Here is a 19,334-nt window from a genome sequence, read left to right on the forward strand (position 1 = left end):
TCTTTGAGGGTGCCTGTTTATTTATGGGTCTTCGTCTACTTTTATCAGTCCTTCTTCTTAGGCACTTATTATTATTACAGTGTTCCCCCATATTTATGGGGGATAGGTACCAGACCACTTGCGAATAGCTAGAACCCACGAATAGTTGAAACCCCCATCAAAATCGCTTAAAACTGCCTATTTGTTTTTTAATAGTTTTATCACAAAAATATATTATTTATGATGAATCTTACCTACTGTTAAAGTTAGCTTTATCTCCACGCCAATTAGGTGACTTGGCATTCAAACGAAAAATCTAATGACTACCTGGATGTCTGTCTAATTTACCTGTTCTCCACCAGGTGTGTTTCGAGTGTTTCAGCTCGTCAAATTCTTCTTGCCGCCATTGCGGTTAGGCGATTGTTAGTATTCTATGAAGTTTTACACCTGTTTATGGTATTGTTATTTCATTTTCCTAGGATATCTTTCACTGGAGGAAAAACCAATAACATCAGGCTATGTAGGAATGATTTTGTTGTCAGCAGGGTGTTGGAATTTGCAGTAGATCAACATTCGGTTTGTACTGTTGCAAGGTTAGTACCGAGTGTGATCTTGGAAATCAGTGTGAAGAATGTAGGGAATTTTTCTGATAAATTTATGCCTGAATATGTCAGATATATGAAAGAAGGGAAACTAATAGATTACAAAAGCAATTAGTTAGGTCAGGACTTAAACCTGTCAGAATTATCCTACCTAGTATCCCTTCATCTGCAGCTATCCCTGCTACTAGGCAGTTTGGTAGTGGTAGTATTGACTTCCTTTGTAGCTCTGCCTTCTGCTCCCCAATCGGTTCAGGAAAAGCGTATCGAGAAGTTAGAACATAACATCAAACCTATTTTTAGTTCTAATACAAGTTGAACTGAGTTTGTGACGGGAACGTTCTGAATCCGTTCATAATAGTGTGCAATCTGTTTTGTGTTCCCCTGTTAGAAGTAAGGTGTTGGTTTCCTCATCTGTATGTAGCCCCAGCCTAGGACTGCCCTGCAACGGTGGTGTTCGCTGCCAGGCAACATGGTCTGTTTTCGGGATGACGGGGTTTGGTGCTCTCCAACTCCAATTCCTGCTTTGCCCTTTTCATAGTCTGAATCTCGTTTAAAGCATTCACCTAAGGATCGATTTGGTAAATGTTAATCCTCGCTTCATAGGCACATTTTGCCATCATCAACACCTAGTTTGAGGGGTTAGCATGCATAGGATTATTAATATATAATTTAAGTATAGACAGTTATTGAGAAGATAATGTATCTTGTGAGTTTTACACATACCAATATTATGTTGACTCAGTCAACTGTTTAACCGATCACTCATGTTTTGGGTATTCTAAATTCTTGTCGGCTATCCTATTCCTCTTTTTTCGTAATGCTTGTTTTTTCTTTGCCTGCTTTTTCTTCAGCTATTAGCCAATCTCTTACTGCGGCTTCAATTAATGTTTCTCTTTCAAGTCTACAGTGTCTATAGAATCTGAGGTTCTCTCCAAGTTAGATATTATTCTAGCTTCAGAGCTTTCTAGTGACGTGTTTTATAGAAATGCTTTCAAGTATGTACGTTTGCTTTTGATGCTTTCAAGTATATACGTTTGCTTTTGGATGAGGCGGGAGAGTCGTCGTAACTCCTCTCCTACCGCCTTCCAATCTTTCCCCTTTTCTTACGCCTTGTTTTCTTTCCCTCAGTTGACTCTTGAGACATTGTTGACTTGTGTGAACGTAGTTGACTCATGTGGACTTGGCTGAGTCCTGACTCATGAGTCGCTTAAGACTGTCTTCCTTTTGTCAAGTCGTGGTGGATGCGATACAGCACTCGGTTCTCTCCAAGTTAGATATTATTCTAGCTTCAGAGCTTTCTAGTGATGTGTAGTATAGAAATGCTTTCAAGTATGTACGTTTGCTTTTAATGCTTTAAAGTATGTACATTTGCTTTTAGACGAGACGGGAGAGTCGTCGTAACTCCTTTCCTACCGCCTTCCAATCTTTCCCCTTTTCTTGCGCCTCTTTTTCTTTCCCGTAGTTGACTCGTGAGACATTGTTGACTTGTATGAACGTAATTGACTCATGTGGACTTAGCTGAGTCCTGACTCCTGAGTCGCTTAAGACTGTCTTCCTTTTATCAAGTCGTGGTGCATGCGATACAGCACTTGGCTGCTGTCGCCCCCATCAACAAGTGTCCCTTTCTGTCGCCAAGGGTTGCGAAGAAAGAGCAATCTTTTAAGCTCTTTTGTTTACCTCCTGTTGGCAGCTGTCTCCTCCTGTCGCCCGCTGGTGGAAGAATTTTGAAATGGAGTTGGAGGAACATGTTTGGTATGATTGGCGTTTGTTGCAGCATTACACTTTGCTGTATTTTCATTTAGTTGAGGAAAAAGGCCACATAGAGAATATGTCTTGCTTGTCTTAGCATATTTCGGCGCTCTCTAAATATTGGAGAAGAGAACCAACGCTTTCTCTTATTTGAGTGCATTCCGTAACTTTTCTAGTTCTCGGATGCTCAAATCTCCCTTTAGGTCTGCCTTTACTTGTATTGTTTCTTACAAAGTTGTGGAGAGCCAAAGACTGCCTCTTGTGATACAAACGCTTATGGCGCTTTAACCATCTATAATGGAAGGTTCAGTTTCTTTCTCTTTCTTGTTGGGGAAATGAACTCAAGACTGACAAACATGCTTATGGAGTTTCAGTCTAGCTTGTTGAGTTGTTACCCTTTACTACTCAGTAACTATGTTGTTTCGTCTCTGCTTCAGCTTAGAGAAGTGAAGGCGCCAACCCAGTGAGTTTGTGAAGTGAGCTTTAAGGGTTTGGCGCTAGTGGGAGTTGAGCAAGGAAGAGAGTTAACTCATTTTGAATGTCTTCATGCTTGTACTCACTCTGTTTGGAAGAAGTGAGAACACTTTTGCTTCCTGTCTGATTATGCAGCTCAGGTTAAGGCAATAAGGGAGTAACTATTGGTAGTCTTGTTTTATACCTTTCGGGGATAAGTGCAGACCTCAGGTTCTGGGATATGGACTGTTGCAACCTCCTGACATGCATGGAGAGACTTAGGACCAGTACCTTACATGGTGGAGACAGTGAAGGGGAGTTGAGATTCTTTTTTGGTTGTCCTCCACTGGTTTAATCTCCCTCTTATAGCTTCCTTTGTCTTCTTCAGCAGAAATCTCTCAAAAGTCTCTCTCTTTTTAGTAGGAGGTTGTATATAGAGGGAATGATGGTATATGAGGTATTTCTCTAGGACGAGCTCCATAAGCAACTGGAGATATTCTTGGACATTTTGAGACTGAATAACAGGAAGCGTCCACTCACATACTTTTTGGTTTTCTAGCATGGTTTTAGCGACTTTCCAAAGGACGGTCAGACTTGTGGTACACATGCAGAATGTATTCCACTTACTAATACATCCTTAGTCACAGAAGTTCCTTCAAGATATATTTACAAGAAAGTATTGCTATTCTGTACATTTTGTTTGGGTTAGTGTACAACCCTCTATAAGTTTTGTCAGGGACTCTGTTGCCCATTGGTGGAAGGTGTCGACCTAAGGAGCAAGACACTCTTTTACTGAATCAATGATTCAAGTTGGCCAGCTCTGTCAACAGTATTCCAAAGCCCTGTTGCTTCTTCTGGCCCAATTTCTATGCATTATATTTTTAAATTCTCTATATCCCCATTCTTATCTAGTAATGTGGGGATGATGCTTAATTATGCATGCTTGTCAGTCAAAGATGAATAGGCTCGTGCTTCTTGAAGAATTTTAGGCCTGAAGGAAACATCCTATATGGTAAGGGCTTTTCCTTATTAGGAAACATGGCCTCACTGGGGATTTTTTCAGGTAATCATGCTCAATTAATGTACAGTTTCGTCATAAGAATTACAACTTACAAATAATGTTCATTAAATTTGTAAGTAATCCAGAACCATCTTTGCCTCCCAGACTATAGGAAGGAATCCGTAACCAAGAATTGCCCATTTTGTTCTTAATGGGGCCGGCCGGCTAATGCCCTTTTTTAAGGACAGGACTTTGATATTCATACCACTTGATAAGGTGACTTGGGACATCTCCAAACCGCATATGATTTTCGCCTCTGACCTTCGGTTTTGTGAAGCCAGGGCGTTTTATCCCGAAAATAACCATTTTTCAAATTCTATCTCCTCCCTTGATATTTAATATTAAGACCTGGAATTACTACCATATATAGACCTGATGTAGACCTCCAATCGAATGAAGAGTTTTTTTTCTAAAAGTCATTTTTTTGCTAGATATGAATTTTTCAATATGGTAAAAAAATAAACCCTATAAATCAGGAGAAAAAAATTTATAAAAAAAAAATACGAAACAAAAATTGGAAAAAAGGGCTCTATTTGATTGTTCTATAATGTCTTTCTGAGTTATATACCAAATTCCAATGTTATAGCTTTAAAACTAAGTGAGAAGATAGATTTTGAAGGTCAATAAGTATAGTTTTGAGATACGGGCGTTCAAAGTTTTCCTTCGTATTTCTATAAAGATAATGTTAATAAATAATGATTATTATGAATGTATATTTCTTCTTTGTGTATTAATAAAACAAAACTATTTTATTTATCATAATTTAATCATAAATGATGATCCCTTTGCTCATATATCGCAGCCTGGGGCACTGCTTGAGGCAAGATGCTTTTTGGCATGATGAAATTCTTGCCCGAAACAAAGATAAACAAACGTAAAATGGAAGAGAATGTCAAGAGGTGAAACTCGAAGGCGTACTCTTTTTTTACAAAGACAATTTAATAAATCATGATTATTATGAATTTCATATTCCATTTTGGGTATTGAAAAACCAAAACTTTGTTATTTATCATAAATGAAGATCTCTTTGCTCAAAGATCATAGCCTTGGGCATAGTGTGACGTGTGCTGTCAAGCAAGACGGGGGCGTTACTAAGCAACCCTCCCCTCTCTCTTCACTAACTACGCATATATTATGATATTCTGTAATAATACTTGAGCGATTTTTCTTCGTCTGTATGTTAGCGAGATGTTTTCCTTGTCTTTTCCTCATTGGCATGATGAAATTCTTGCCGAAACATACATAAACATATGTAAAAGCGGGCGAATGGCAGAGGTGAAATGGAACGTGTAGACTACTTGAAGTCTGTGATCGCACTAAATCAGGACTGGACTTGGTAGCTGAGCCTGAAGTCTCCTTCTCAACTCAGGGAATGTCTACAGATGCCATTTCTCCCAATTTCTTTGTCAATAATTATCAAAATTTACGATAATAGAAGAAATATTGCATTTTCTTGTACGGATCAATGTTTTAGGCTTATTGAGTTACGATAACTAATTACCCTGTAACTACGAAAGTAAGAGGAATTTTGACGAAATATTTCGTATACGTATTCTCAATTGCCATGTGAAGCTCCATGAATTTTTTCATGACTTTGCATTTTTCGCCCTATACCACCATATATAGGGGTTCCGGCCAGCCCCCTTAAGCCTAAGTCCAGGTTTTGGTTTTCCCTTTGTTGTGTAACACAAACAAAGAGTTTCAACTTGTGTCGTTACATTTTCATGCATCATAGAATATTCAACAGAAACAAAGTCTTTGTGGAAAGTTTGCTGCTTTTAGTGAAATGAACAAATATTGGTTTGAGCATTCATTGTATGGAAGGACAGTGTTTTGGCAATTGGGGATTCAGAAAGAACAAACTCCCTACTAAGGCCTTTACATTTGTAAGTTTGGCAGTTGCTGTGGTGTTTAAGGAGCACTCATTTAGACTTACTAGCATGTAGATGAACAGGAACACCTGAACAATTACTACTACTTTGATGGCCCTTAGGCTTGAGCAGTGGTTGATTTCTTAAATTTGGCCTAATTCAGACTTATGCATCTCCTTAATTGCTTAGAGATGTTAGAATGTCCCCTCCTAATAATGTGAGCAGGAGTTGTAACTTCATTTAGTGTTAAGTCAATTTGTCGCTTCAGAATAGGATTGACGGCTCAGTAGAAGTGCAGTTTGGTTTTACCCGCTCACTACCTTAAGTATATAGAATCATGTTTGAAAACAGACCACTACTGGTAGTGGGTAGTCTTTTCTTGAACCGAAGAAAGAGCATTTCTTTGGGGTCTTTAGTTTAAATCCGGGATTTTAATATTTTGGGGAGTGTGAAGGTACAAATTTTGTGTAGGAGCGTACCTTAATATTGTAAAGGTATTTATTTTAAGTGACTCGTTTTATAGGGCTTTTGGACCCAGGCACAGGGGTCCCCCCCATACTGCTTCTGTTTCATTCTGGCTGAATTGTAGCAATTTTCTCTGCAAGGCTGCTCTGCACATGTATGAGAGCATTGCTCCCTGAATGGAATCCAACTTCTGGTGGTAGTAAAATCCTGAAAGGATTCCAGATCAGGTGAGAATGTTTTGGGTTTCATACAAGAAACCTTTAGCTCAAATGGCAGAGAGGATTTTTGTCTAGCTGCATTACCCATCATTCTCTTCTTAATGTGGGAATCAGCTAACTTTAACAGTAGGTAAGATTCATCACAAATAATATAAATTTTCATAATAACATTTATTATTTAGATACTTACCTACTGTTGAAGTAGACCCCACCAAACCTCCCCACAACTTAGTGGGCTGTCAAGGAGAATTCAGACAAGGGTTAAAACATTTGAAACACACCTGGTGGAGAACAGGTAAGTTAGACAGTCATCCAGGCAGCCATTCAATTTTGTGTTTGAGTGCTGACTCGCCTAATCGGTGTGGAGATATAGCTAACTTTAACAGTGGGTAAGTATCCAAATAATAAATTTTATGAAAATTTATATTTCATGATAAAAGCTATAAAAACCCCAGGAATTTGTGGATATTTCTCGCAGAAAAATACCATGAATAAGTGAATTTACCCCAAAAAATGGGGGTATATATATGTTCCAGAGAGAAATCCGCGAATACGTGAGTCCGCAAATCCGGAGTCCATGAATACTGGGGTTTACTGCATGTATTATTATTATTATTATTATTATTATTATTATTATTATTATTATTATTATTATTATTATTATTATTATTATTATTATTATTATTATTATTATATTATTATTATTATTATTATTAATTATTGTTATTATTATTATTTTTATTTTTATTATTAGTAAATAATTGATTCATCATACAAAAAACATCATCTCAGTAAGAGAGAGAGAGATAGAGAATGATTATTTTTATTATTTAATATAATTTAGTCTTATTAAACTTAATACTATTAATCAGTATTGGTATTTGAAAATTAGTAAATCATTTTTGTATCATTAAAATGTATTTAGTCATGAAAATAACATCAAAATACATCAATTAGTGAATATTATTGAAAAAAAAACTTGCTTAGGTGAGTTCTCCATGAATAATTTTTAGATGGGTTCACACAGAAAAATTTGCGAATAAATGAGTCCGTGAATCCGGAGACCGGAAGTATGTGGGGTCCACTGTATTGTGGTGTCAATCATCATGCCCCTGTACCTAGGTGCATACATTGCATTTGCATCCCTACTGGCCAGGCGGATCTGTTTGCAACAGGTGAGGGGCAAAGATCATCTAGATTTGGCTGTCTGGCATCTATTACCAGTTCTGGCTGGGCTGTTTCTGTAGCTGATTCCTTTGTGGTAAATGAGATCACTTGGTCTTGGTGTTCTAGGCCTTTAGACCGGCAGACTCACCCATTTTTAATTATGGGACTTACCCAGTAAATATATGGCTAAGAGTTTCACTCACCCGGCAGTTAAATTTAGAAATTCCTGGGTTGTTCTAATTTTCTGTTTTGTTTTGGCTAGGTAACAATGACCCTGCCCACTTTTGGGGAGAGGAACCACTTGCCGGCTAATGGCTGCATTGGTTGTCAGCTGCATTCTCTGGAATTCTTGACTTTTCCTTTTGTTTATCACCATTTGGTGAAGTATTATTTGCATTGTGTTGGCCAGTTCGGTGATATCTATTTAGATTTAGGTTGTTTTTACTTGAAGAACTGGTTTTTTTTTTTTTTTCTTTTTTTTTTTCTTTGCTTACCGACTTTTCTAGGTGTTGTGTGAATGGTTGTAAGACTAGATTGACCAAAGAGTCTTACGATACACACACCTGGTGTTCAACTTGTGAACAAGTATGTTCTGAGGATATAAGATGTAATGAATGTGTTGATTAGGATGTGAGAACATGGAGGAACTTAGAATCTCCTTTAAGAAAATTGGATAGAGATAGAAAGAGAAAGGCTTTATCTAGAGCTAGTTCAAAATCAACTAGTCAGGGATCGTTAGATTCGAATGTTCCTGTTATTCCTTTAGCCCCAGTTCCCAGTTCTCTTTCTGTACCACCTTCTCAAGTTTCAGGCTCCCACACTTCAGATCCCAACCCCGTCGCCAGTCTAGAAGAAAGCTTGAAAAATGCTCTTCACTGTTAGTTCAGATGATGGAGCAACTTGGTTCATCAGTGAAAATCCTGATGGACAAGGCAAAAAGTGACAGTGCAGTGTTAGTGATGGAGGTGGCTGTTTGTCCCATCGACTCTCCCAGGCTAAGGTCACTGGCATACTCCCCAGTACTCCCATGTACTGGGGAGTATGCCAATGACCTGGTATTCCAAGGGAGATTGGTAGGGTCTGCCCCTTTCAGTTCAACCTGTTGTAGTTAACCAGGTTGCAACTGGGAACCACTGGAAAGGTCAGTGGCGCTCAAGCAGTAAGTCTCGGGCTCTTAAGAGGGCCCCTACAGATGTAGCAGTGCCTCCTGTGGTTCCTGTAAAGAGGTATAGAGTACCGCACCCATCTTGCAGCCAGTGGGACAGTTTAGAGCAATTTTTTTCTGATTGCCTCTCATAAGATGATGTTCCTCCAGCTCCCAAGACTCATCGTAGTTCAACTGCCCAACATCAGGATTCAGTACTTGCAGCTCCTGTTCCTGCAGCTCTCGAGGCTCCTGCACTGTCGGAAGCAGTCCTATCAACAAGTGCCAGGTAGCCTGCTTGTGTGGAGTCACAGCAAGGTGCTGTTGTGCCTGAGCGCCCATCGGCGCCTCCTCCTCCGGTAGCTCCCACTGTTTCAACCAAAGTGGACCCTATTCAGTTGAAACTGGATACCATTTTGACTTTACTTATTGAAGCTCCCTCGACGCCTCAAACACTCACGATGTCTCAAGCGTCCACTTCGGCTCAGGTGCCAGTAGTGGGTAGGACACTGCAAGTGCCCATAGGTGTGAAACCTCCTCAGGCACCCATAGTAGCTCTGAGTGCCTCAGTGGCATGACCAGTATGGTCTTGACCTGCTGCCTCGGTGGCCATGAGTTCGATTCTCAGGCATTCCATTGAGTAGTTAGAGATGTGTATTTCTGGTGATAGAAGTTCACTCTCGACGTGGTTCAGAAGTCACATAAAGCCGTTGGTCCCATTGCTGAATAACCACTGGTTCCATGTAACATACAAACACCATACGAACAAACATAGTAGCTCTGACCCCAGGCTCCTCTGGTTGCAGATATGACTCAGGCTCCCACCAGGTCTTTCTCCTGTTTCATCTGAAGAGGAAGAGGTAGACGATGAAGCTGCCTCTTCACTGTATGTTGCCTTAATGAAGTTCCTTTTGGCCTCTTTTCATATTTTTTTTCGTTTACAACTCCCTCATTGCCCACATCGACTTTAGTGATGGATATACCTTCTTCTGCTTCCTCCAACATACTGAAAATGGTTCTTTCTCCTTTGGCAAAGAAAGCCTTGAAGGACATACAAGCTTGACTAGCAAAAGAGGGATCAAGGGAGAAAATTTTGTTGTTTTCTTCCCTCTAGGATATCAAGGTGGAGGTATCTCGTGTATACTACTAAGGAAGCACCTTCCTTGGGTGTCTGTGCCTCTTCCCAAGGAGACTTCTCGAGGTTAGTAGATTCGGCTGGACATTCTGCTTATTCTTTGGCGAAGATTTTGTTTTCGGCCTCAGAACTAGCGCATATCCTGAAGAACATCCTCAAAGTGTTTGAAGTATTGAACTTTCTGGCTTGTATTGACAGGAATCACAGACAGCTCCCATGAGCTAGCTTCCTCCCTTTGTATGTCGGGCACTCTGAAGAAGAGGCAGCTCTGGTGCTTGCATACCTCTTAGGGAGTTATGGTGACCCAAAGATCGGCGTTGTTGTACAGGCAGTCCCTGATAAGTGAAAACCACTACTATTACCCGAAACTGCAGTTTATGGCATTTATGGCTCCGATAACTGGTTAATGGTGCCTATGTTAGGTATGTTATGGCATAACTCTATTATCAGTGCCTTATGGCACCGATAACCGGAACATGGCATGTTATGGCACTATAAATCACTGATTTTATGGCATTAGACAAGCCCCAGAAAACCAGGGAACTGCCTGTGTTCACCGTTGGATAAAAAGAACCTGTTTCCCCAGTCCACAGTCCTTGACATAGTTTCTGAGTTGCAGAAGAAAAGCAGTCAGGATCTTCTTGCTCAGTCCTCCAGGAGACCAAAGGAGACTCCTGCTGTAAGTATGAAGCAGTCTTTTCCTTTGAGCTTGCAGTCCTTTCAGTCCAGACCAAGATCCTTTTCCCATTTAAGAGGAAGTACTCGCTCTGCCTTGAATGCAGTCAAGAAAACTTGTGCTAAAGGTCCCTCTCACAAGTGAGGAGACCATTCTCCGTGTGCGAGTCTGACCCAGACTTCTCTCATTTTGGGAAGTTAGGCAGAAAAAGTGAGCAGAAGCCAGGATAGTGAAGGTTCTGAAAGGAGGTTACATCATCCCCTTTGTGAAAATGCCTCCCTTGGTCAATTTGCTTATTCACAAGGGTCAGAGAGGTTTTCAGAGCTTGCAGAAGTTCTCTCTCTTTCTATAAAGGGGGCCCAATAGAGCCAGTGCAGGACCTTCATTCTCTAGGTTTTTAGAACTGTCTGTTCGTGGTCCCCAAGTCAACAGGGGGCTGGAGGCCCGTCTTGGAATGTCAGCGCTCTCAACATCTTTGTCTTGAAAACAAAATTCAAGATGGAAACAAACCAGTCAGTTCTGTCATTCATTCACCCAGGAGAGTGGATGATGTCCTTAGACTTAATGGATGTGTATTTCCATGTATCTATTCATCTTAGTTCAATGAAGTACCTCAGGTTTGTCTTCGAGGGTAAGACTTATTAATTTCAGGCTCTCTGCTTCGGTCTTATGACGCTACCTCAGGTTTTCACGAGTGATGGCTCCTATCGCAAAGTGGCTGCACCTACAGGGGATAAGAATCTCCCTGTATTTGGACAACTGGCTTCTCAGAGCCCATTTGGAGAGTCAGTGCATGGAGGATCTCAGGAACACTCTTGTTATTACAAGAATTAGGTATTCTAGTGAACCACCAGAAACCCAAATAAATCCCCTCTCAGAGAATTAAATATTTGGGGATGGTAATAGTATCTCAGGATTTTTGGGTTTTTCCAACACCGAAAAGGATAGAATCTTGCCTAAAGAAGGTCCAGGAGATTCTTTCTTTGGAAGAATGCTCAACCAACAATTGGATGAGCCTTCTCAGTTTTATATCGTCAATGGAACAGTTCGTACACCTGGGCAAATTACTTCTCAAGACCCTTACAGTACTTTTTAAAAGCAAGCTGGAACAGGAAGGTCCTTCCAGACTTGTATGGGTGTCCAGTGATAAGAGGAATAAAGGAGGACCTTCTCCAGTGGAACTTCAAGGAGAGATATTTGCAAGAAAAGTCCCTTTTTCCATTGAGCCCCTGCCTGAACTACTACTCAGATGTATCGGACCTGGGATGGGTCGTTCTTTTAGAGAAGAGCGAGGCGTCAGGGATATGGTCCCCGGAACTAAAGTCTTTTCATATAAATGTGAAAGAACTAAAGGCTGTGCATTTAGGCCTTCAGTCCTCCTCTCAAGAAGTAAAGAACAAGACAATTGTAGTCCCCTTGGATAACATGACAACGCTCTCTTAGATAGCAAAGCAAGGAGGGACTTGGTCTTTCTCTCTGTAAAAGGTAGTGAGAGAACTCTTCTGGGCAGACCAAAACGACACTGGAATAATTACCAGGTTTGTTCAAGGAAGGATTAATGTATTAGCAGTCGAGCTAAGCCGTAGGGGACAAGTCCTCTCGACGGAATGGAGCTTGGATCCACTGGTCTGCTTAGACCTGTGTAAGATTTGGGGAAAACCGATGATGGACCTATTTGCCTTGTCTTGGAACCATTGTCTTCCTCTGTATTGTTTGCCAGTACCAGATCCCCAGGACTCATCAGTAGATGCTTTTCTCTTGGACTGGTTGAACAAAGATTTTTATGCCTTTCCCCCCCATTCAATTTGATAAGACGAAGTGTTAACCAAGTTTCTGTTACACCAGAATGTCTCTTTAATTCTGATAGCACCTTTCTGGCTGCTAAGGAATGGTTCCCAATGTCATCAACCACCAAGTGGACTTCCCAAGGCTGCTTCCTCAAAAGAGGTAGCTGCAGACAACCATACTTCCAGAGGTTCCACCAAGGTCTGTCTTCTCTGGCCCTGACAGGCTTCAAACTGTCAAGAATCTCCTTAGAAAGAAAGGATTTTCTAAAGTGGCTGCAGAGGCAGTCACTAGATGCAGATGGCAATCCTCTAATGATGTCTATCAGAGTAAGTGGAAGATCTTCAAAGAGTGGTGCAGGATTGCCAATGTCTCCTCTTCTCAGAACTATGTGACCCAAATAGCTGACTTCTCTTTCAGGGCATAAAACAAACTGAGCTCTCTGCCAAGTGGTTTCTCTCCCTGAAAGTGGGCTGGGTCATTTGTTACCTAGCCAAAACAAAGCAAAATTAGCACGACCCGCAAATTTTAGAATTTAACTGCCAGGCAAGTGAAATGCTTAGCTATTTAATTACTGGTAAGTGTAATTATAACTTAATTTTATTATAAAAATTTAATTTTGGGGGCATTGGTTTGCTATCCTCTTTCCTACAAACCTTCCCCAGGTTGGTCTGGTGCAGCTGCCCCTTAATTCTGGTGGACGGGCCATTTATTTCAGGTTTGAAACCAGTTGGTCTAGAGGGCCCTTCTCTGATGGACCAAATTAGGTAGAGTTGCATAGAAACTTCTTTTAAGTCACCAAGTTCATTTGTTAGTGTAATAGCCTTAAGGAGGCTCTCATGGTAACCCCAGTTTACACAGTCTGTGTGGTTGGTCAATTTTTTGCATTTGCTGTACGAGACTTTGCCATCTCTTTGGATGCCCTATTCCCTTTTTGTGGGGTGCTAGAGTTAGTAAATTCTCTGGTCTCTAAACATGAAAAATCTCTCTCTCTCTCTCTCTCTCTCTCTCTCTCTCTCTCTCTCTCTCTCTCTCTCTCTCTCTCTCTCTCTCTCTCTCTCTCTCTCTCCAGTAAGCCCTCAAAGCATTTGTCTCCTCCATTGGTGCATAAGATGAAGTATTATGTATGGGAGTACTCAGAAACCATAGGATATATCAGTCTGTGGGTTGGCTAACAGTCTCTTACTGGAACCACATTCATGGAGCTGATTGCCTTGGCCACTTTCCATTGAACCTTGTGGTTGAACATCTGGCTCCATGTATTGGCAGACAGCTCTGTCTAGTTCCTCCTCGGAGCACATGACAAAGTCTTGGAGACCGTTGGTGTTAGGGGTAAGTATACTTGAACCAGAGGGACAGCCTGGTTTTGTAGAGCTTTGTTGTTTACTAGCCTCCTCCCCAGATGTGGAAATGGTTGCTTCTAAATTCTGCTGTGATCATTTTGAAGAACAAGGTTGAGACCCTAGGGGAGAAAAGGAAGACTGACACTCAGGACTTCATCAACCATTGTATGGTGCACTTGAAGATGCCTTTGTTAGCTTTTGGATGTAATAATAGCCAAGTCTGTGTGGGTGGCTATATTCCATTTTTACCATGCCTCTCTCACTCTGTCTCACTGCTTTCTCAGTACCTCCCTCCTCTTTTATTATTGATCTCCCACTGCAATTAATTGCAGGATGCATATGCCATTTGCAACATGTTAGTGATTGGCTGGAGCACTGGGTAGTCTCTGTCTTACAGATGGTCATAGACTATCTTTCAGTGATTGCAGTGCACCCCCTAACTCTTCAGTTTATCCATTTCCTGGCCTGCCTATGAGGAATGCCCTTATTTCAGGTGCTGTCAGTTGAGATAAGGTCCATTTTGAAAAAAAAACTACTCGATGCTAGATACTTGTCTGCTGAACAAGTGCCTTCATGAATTTTATAGGTGAAAGGGTGCATATTTTCAGACACTTATTCATCAGAACTTCAGGAGATACCTTTCCTTCATGAGTGGAAGGACTGAATTTCAGTTCAAGGTGCTATACTTCAGACTGGTCATGGCCTCTTTGGAATTCACTTGGTTTTCATGTTGCTGTTGGCTTGGACCTGTTGAGGGTAATTCACTTGTTATGATACCATGAAGGTGCAGTTACTTAAGGGTTTAGTATTTTCTTCTCACTTTCAATGATGGTCTATGGATCATAATGAACTCTGATAAACTGGACCTCCAGCTAAAACATTAGATGAAGTACATGGGCCTGGTGATAGATCTGGGATCAGCAAGAGTTTCATGTAGGCTGTCAAATCAGCTTGCTCAGGGAGGTCACAGTGCTATCCTTGTTCTGACAGGACTCACCAGCTTGGCTTTGACAAGTCACTCACCTGTTAGGTGCTTGAAGTAGCAGGACCTCTCATTTCAGACACCCTACTCCCCATAACCTTTGCCCCATAACCTGGAGGTGGGGATCGTCTGGAAGACATGACCATCAGAGCGGGAGTTGTTGAAATTTCTCCTCTAGAGGTTATCTGTTCTTGGAAACATTTAGGAAGGGATGTCACACACACACTTGGAGGGTTGGCCAATTAGGGAGTGAGGACTGTACTGTAGACAAACTAAATCTTTACATTAATATCCATGAGATTTGAAAACAGTGTTATTATAGCAAGCATTCCAAGACAGGTTGAAGGTTTACTCACTGGTGTTGGTGAGTGAAAACACGTAGTGGTGTCACCTCAGCAACTATGGATAGGACAGTCTCCCTTTCCCTTTGTGAGTTGGCATACCATATGCATGAATGGGCAGATTGCCAAACCATCAGACTGTCAGATATGTAAATTCTGGGCAGGAGAGTTATGATGGTGGATCAACTATCTCAGGGGGCAAGCAGTAAGGACTGAGTGGTCCCTACATCTTCATGTTAGGAAAGGGCTCTTTGAGTTTTGGGAAACCGGTGATCAACCTATTTGGCACTTTATCATCAGTTTTAGATCCCAGGGTTATGATGGAGAATGCCTTTCAGTACTCCTAGAACCACATGAATGTGTATACAGTACGGTCCCCAATTACGGGAGAATTTGGTCGATCCACGGCCTCACAGAATTGGAAATTCGCAGATTTCGAAACATATACCTTATGGGAATAATTCCATTAGGGCCGAGGCAAACGGCAACTTACCCGATCAAACTTTTTTATACTGCCCATTTTCAATACTTTTTATGTACTGTACTGTAATTTTTTATAATATGAAATTGTTTTTATGGATAAATAAAACATTAAAAAGGTTTTAATAACTTGAAAAAGTTTAAAATTACACACAGGATGGTGAAATCTCCCACACATAAACAATGCCACCATTGGGTGCAAGTTTACTGCATGATGCAGTCATTTCCTTTAAAAAACCTTTTGGATGGAATTTCCTCTACCTATCCTCTGCCAGAAAACCTTCAAACTCCAAACTCCTCTATCTCTTCCTCCGTGAAGAGTTCTTCTGCTGAAGGAAGGCTTTGTGAACCATTTGAGGTTTCGGGGACTGGCCGATCATGCGTGTCTTCACTCCTGTTAGGCCTAACAAAATTTGGTTATGAGCGCATATCTCAGTCTCTTTGTCCGGCATGTTCACTATGTAATCATTTTTATATAAATTTATTCTACAATAAAGAACTGATGAAAATTTAAAATTTGATATGAAATTACAATTTCATAAAAAGAAATGATCAAAATTCAAAATTCAACATGAAATGACAGTTTCTTGAAAAGTTTAGATCGAACGATTCTCTCTCTTCTCTCTCTCTCTCTCTCTGTCTTCTCTCTCTCTCTCGTCTTCTCTCCCTCTTCTCTCCTCTCTCTCTCTCTCTCTCTCTCTCTCTCTCTCTCTCAAACACATCTGCTTCGCTGTTAATCACTTTTACTAGTCATTTTCATCAACCCTATTTCAACAAAAGAAAAAATAAATGATCAAATGCCAAAAGTTAGTCAAAACAAGTTAACCTAGAAAAAAAATTCTTACTCCTTGTTCAGCAATGACGGATTTCAAGTTGTTGACTACTGCCAAAATGGAAGTTGCTCCTTCCTTCGTCTTTGACTTGAGGGCAAGCTTTTTAGTTTCGAGAAAATAGGTCTTCCTCTTCGACTTCTAGGCACATGCATACATACATGATGTAGATGATCAGAATACACTTCGCAGATCTGAATAATACATATGGCGATTATGATGATACCGTTCATTCATAAACACTGCGCTATGATGTCGCAAATGCATGAGGCGGGGCCTTCCGTCTTAGCTAATGGCTGAGCAGAAGCCTTCAGAATACACTTCGCAGATCTGAATAATACCTATGGCGATGATAATGATACCGATCATTCAGAATACACTTTGCAGATCTGAATAATATGCATGATGATGGTGATGATACTGATCATCATACACACTGCGCTGACATCACAAATGCGTGAGGCAAAGCCTTCCGTCTTAGCTAATGGCTGAGCAAGAAATCTTTCTCTTGCATTCCCCCTTGGAGGAATAATAGTTTTTTTCCTCCAAGCATTCCCTCACCCTTTCTCTCAGATACCAGTGAACACAAAATCAAAACAACAGACACTCTTCAGTTCAACAACAACCAGACAGACACATCCTTAACAACTATACAATGCCAAAATCAATCAAATCACACAACAACAACTGACCATCAATAGACTCTGCCTTATCTCTGTCCAAAAAACTGCCTTACTTGACTGATTGCCAAACACAGATTCATCGTCACAGACGGACTCGCAACTGAATCCGCAGGTGAACATAACCGCCCGCCAACAAGCAATTCACTCATTAACTACCCATACAAACACAAACAACCTAACGAGACAACAACCAAATAGCCAGCCACTCTCTCTCTCTCTCTCTCTCTCTCTCTCTCTCTCTCTCTCTCTCTCTCTCTCTCTCTCTCTCAAAGACGGTGTCAAATGTAACTATCATATAATTCCTCCATAAGGCAATACTCCCACCTAATTAGTGACTCTGACATAAGATGAAGTTTTTATTCTTTGTAAGAGCAGATATCCACTTTTTTAAAAATTATTAATTGCATTTTTCATAGATATACAAACTTTAAGTTATAATAATTGCCACACCAAACCATCTTTCATTTAAAGGTTATTCTTTTATAAGTTGAAAGTTTGTATATCTCGGAAAAATGCATTTTACAAGACAATTTAGTCTTGTGCAGGATATCAAGTGCATTTACATTTTGTTTTCTTGCTTTTACTAAAGTCAGGTTTAGGATTTGAGATCCAATATAAAATTTTCTGAGAATAAACAGTATTACAATTTCAAACCCATTGTTTTTAGTATGTAACTCACTAAAACAGCTGCAGTCTTTGTAAGGGCTATTTTCTGTACTTAACAAGTGTTATCCAGGCAGTCCCCGGTTATCGGCAGACATGGTATGGTTATTTGCAATCCAGTTTTATGGGGCTTGTCTAGCGCCATAAAATTGGCGATTTATGACGCCATAACTGGCCGCGTTCCGGTTATTGGCGCCTAAGGGTTCTTATGGCGCCATAAATTGCCAAGTTTTGGTTAATGGCGGTTTTCACTGTCGGCATACCCCAGTATTACCATAACTGCAGAATAGATTAGTGTAATGTGCATCTTTAACACTGGCTAATGCGATAAAATATCAGATATAAAAATTTATGCCTCTTAATGTGACAGGAAAGCTGAAACAGCTATTTTGTTTATTGGTAACCTATGTAAATGAGAGAGTCTGTTCCTCATACTTCATTCTAAATCTTTTAATTACAGGTTGAGTTCCCCAAAGTTGTTTATAATCACGAGACTGATGAATTGAAGAGTTCATCAACTGGAAGCCTTATATCTCCACATCTGCCCCAATCTCACTTAGAGTCTAAAGCCAGCACCACAGCAAACTCTAAAGGCCCATCACATACCTCCAGCCCTCGAAAAGATACAATGTATGTAAAAATCTAAATCTTAATTTTTTTTTGTCATGGTTTAATTATTTGTAAGGGAAATTTACTGATATACTATTACTAATGTTGTGGTTAAAGGGATTTTGACGTTAGGAAAAATCTATTTCTGGGCGATTGGCTCGTGTCGCCAGCGAAATATCCTTTAATCTATTATTTCTAGGGTAAAATGTCACACATACCAGAGAATAAATAAAATAAAGAAAAAAGGTCAGTATAACTGACTCGCTCACCTCCAGGAGGGTGTCGGTATGAACACTAGGCGAGTGAGACCACTACCACGAGCCAAATGCCAATAGAAATCTCCCACTACAAAATCCCTCCAAGAGGGGAGCCGACCCACAGAGTGAGCAGCTCGTACTACTACTACTCCATCCCATGCTGCCGACTGCTGCGCCTCTGGTGACATCCTTTCAAGTTAGCACACACGAGTCGGTTGTGATATTTTTCCTCCCTGTGTTTTTTGTGCCCTTTCATTGGATTTTCTATTATGGAGCGTGCAGCTATCGCAGCAGCTAAGTTAAGTACTCAGTATTTACGGTTAGTTGGTTTTTTCCGGCCCTGAGACAGTATTTGCCGTTTTTTAGGTATAAATACGATCTCGGGGTCGGAAGCATGGCAGCATGGTTCTGCCTCGTGATGGGTTCGTTCTTGGTCTCCCATACCTAGAACATCCCCTTATTTATCTTCGCTCTTTATGATTATCCGCCGTCTTACTTAGGTACGGTCTACTCAGTTTGTCATGCATGCATGTATTTACCTTACGTAGGCTTCTTCTATCCAGACCCTAGTCAGGTTCTTAGTATCGGCCTCTGACTAGCTTTGAGTGGTAGACTTGCCTTCGGTTAGTCGTACACTCCTGGATTTTTCTCCTGCTATATTGTTTTCTTTCTTTCATTTCATTTATTTATATAACTGTGTATTTTATTATTGTTAGGTTAGTTAGGCGTCTGGCTTAGCCTAGGTCCTGGCTCTTTGAGCCTATACTACCGCTCATCAGTTCGGTTTGCTTCCTATAGCATCTCTCTGATCAGTTGGTTCGGCCCAGTGGGCTTATTTGCCT

The 19,334-nt window shown here is 40.6% G+C and overlaps 1 protein-coding gene across 1 annotated transcript in view; it reads left to right on the top strand.

Moving 5' to 3' along the window:
• LOC135226954 (probable E3 ubiquitin-protein ligase HERC1) overlaps positions 1-18,272 on the top strand; it is a 93,399-nt gene extending 75,127 nt beyond the window's left edge. The window contains exon 7 of the mRNA XM_064266637.1: positions 18,087-18,272. Within this exon, the coding sequence (XP_064122707.1) occupies positions 18,087-18,272 (186 nt within the window). The remainder of the gene's footprint in view (positions 1-18,086) is intronic.
• The last annotated feature ends 1,062 nt before the right edge of the window (positions 18,273-19,334 follow it).

This window comes from Macrobrachium nipponense, chromosome 15, assembly GCF_015104395.2.
Source record: "Macrobrachium nipponense isolate FS-2020 chromosome 15, ASM1510439v2, whole genome shotgun sequence".
NCBI lineage: Eukaryota > Metazoa > Arthropoda > Malacostraca > Decapoda > Palaemonidae > Macrobrachium > Macrobrachium nipponense.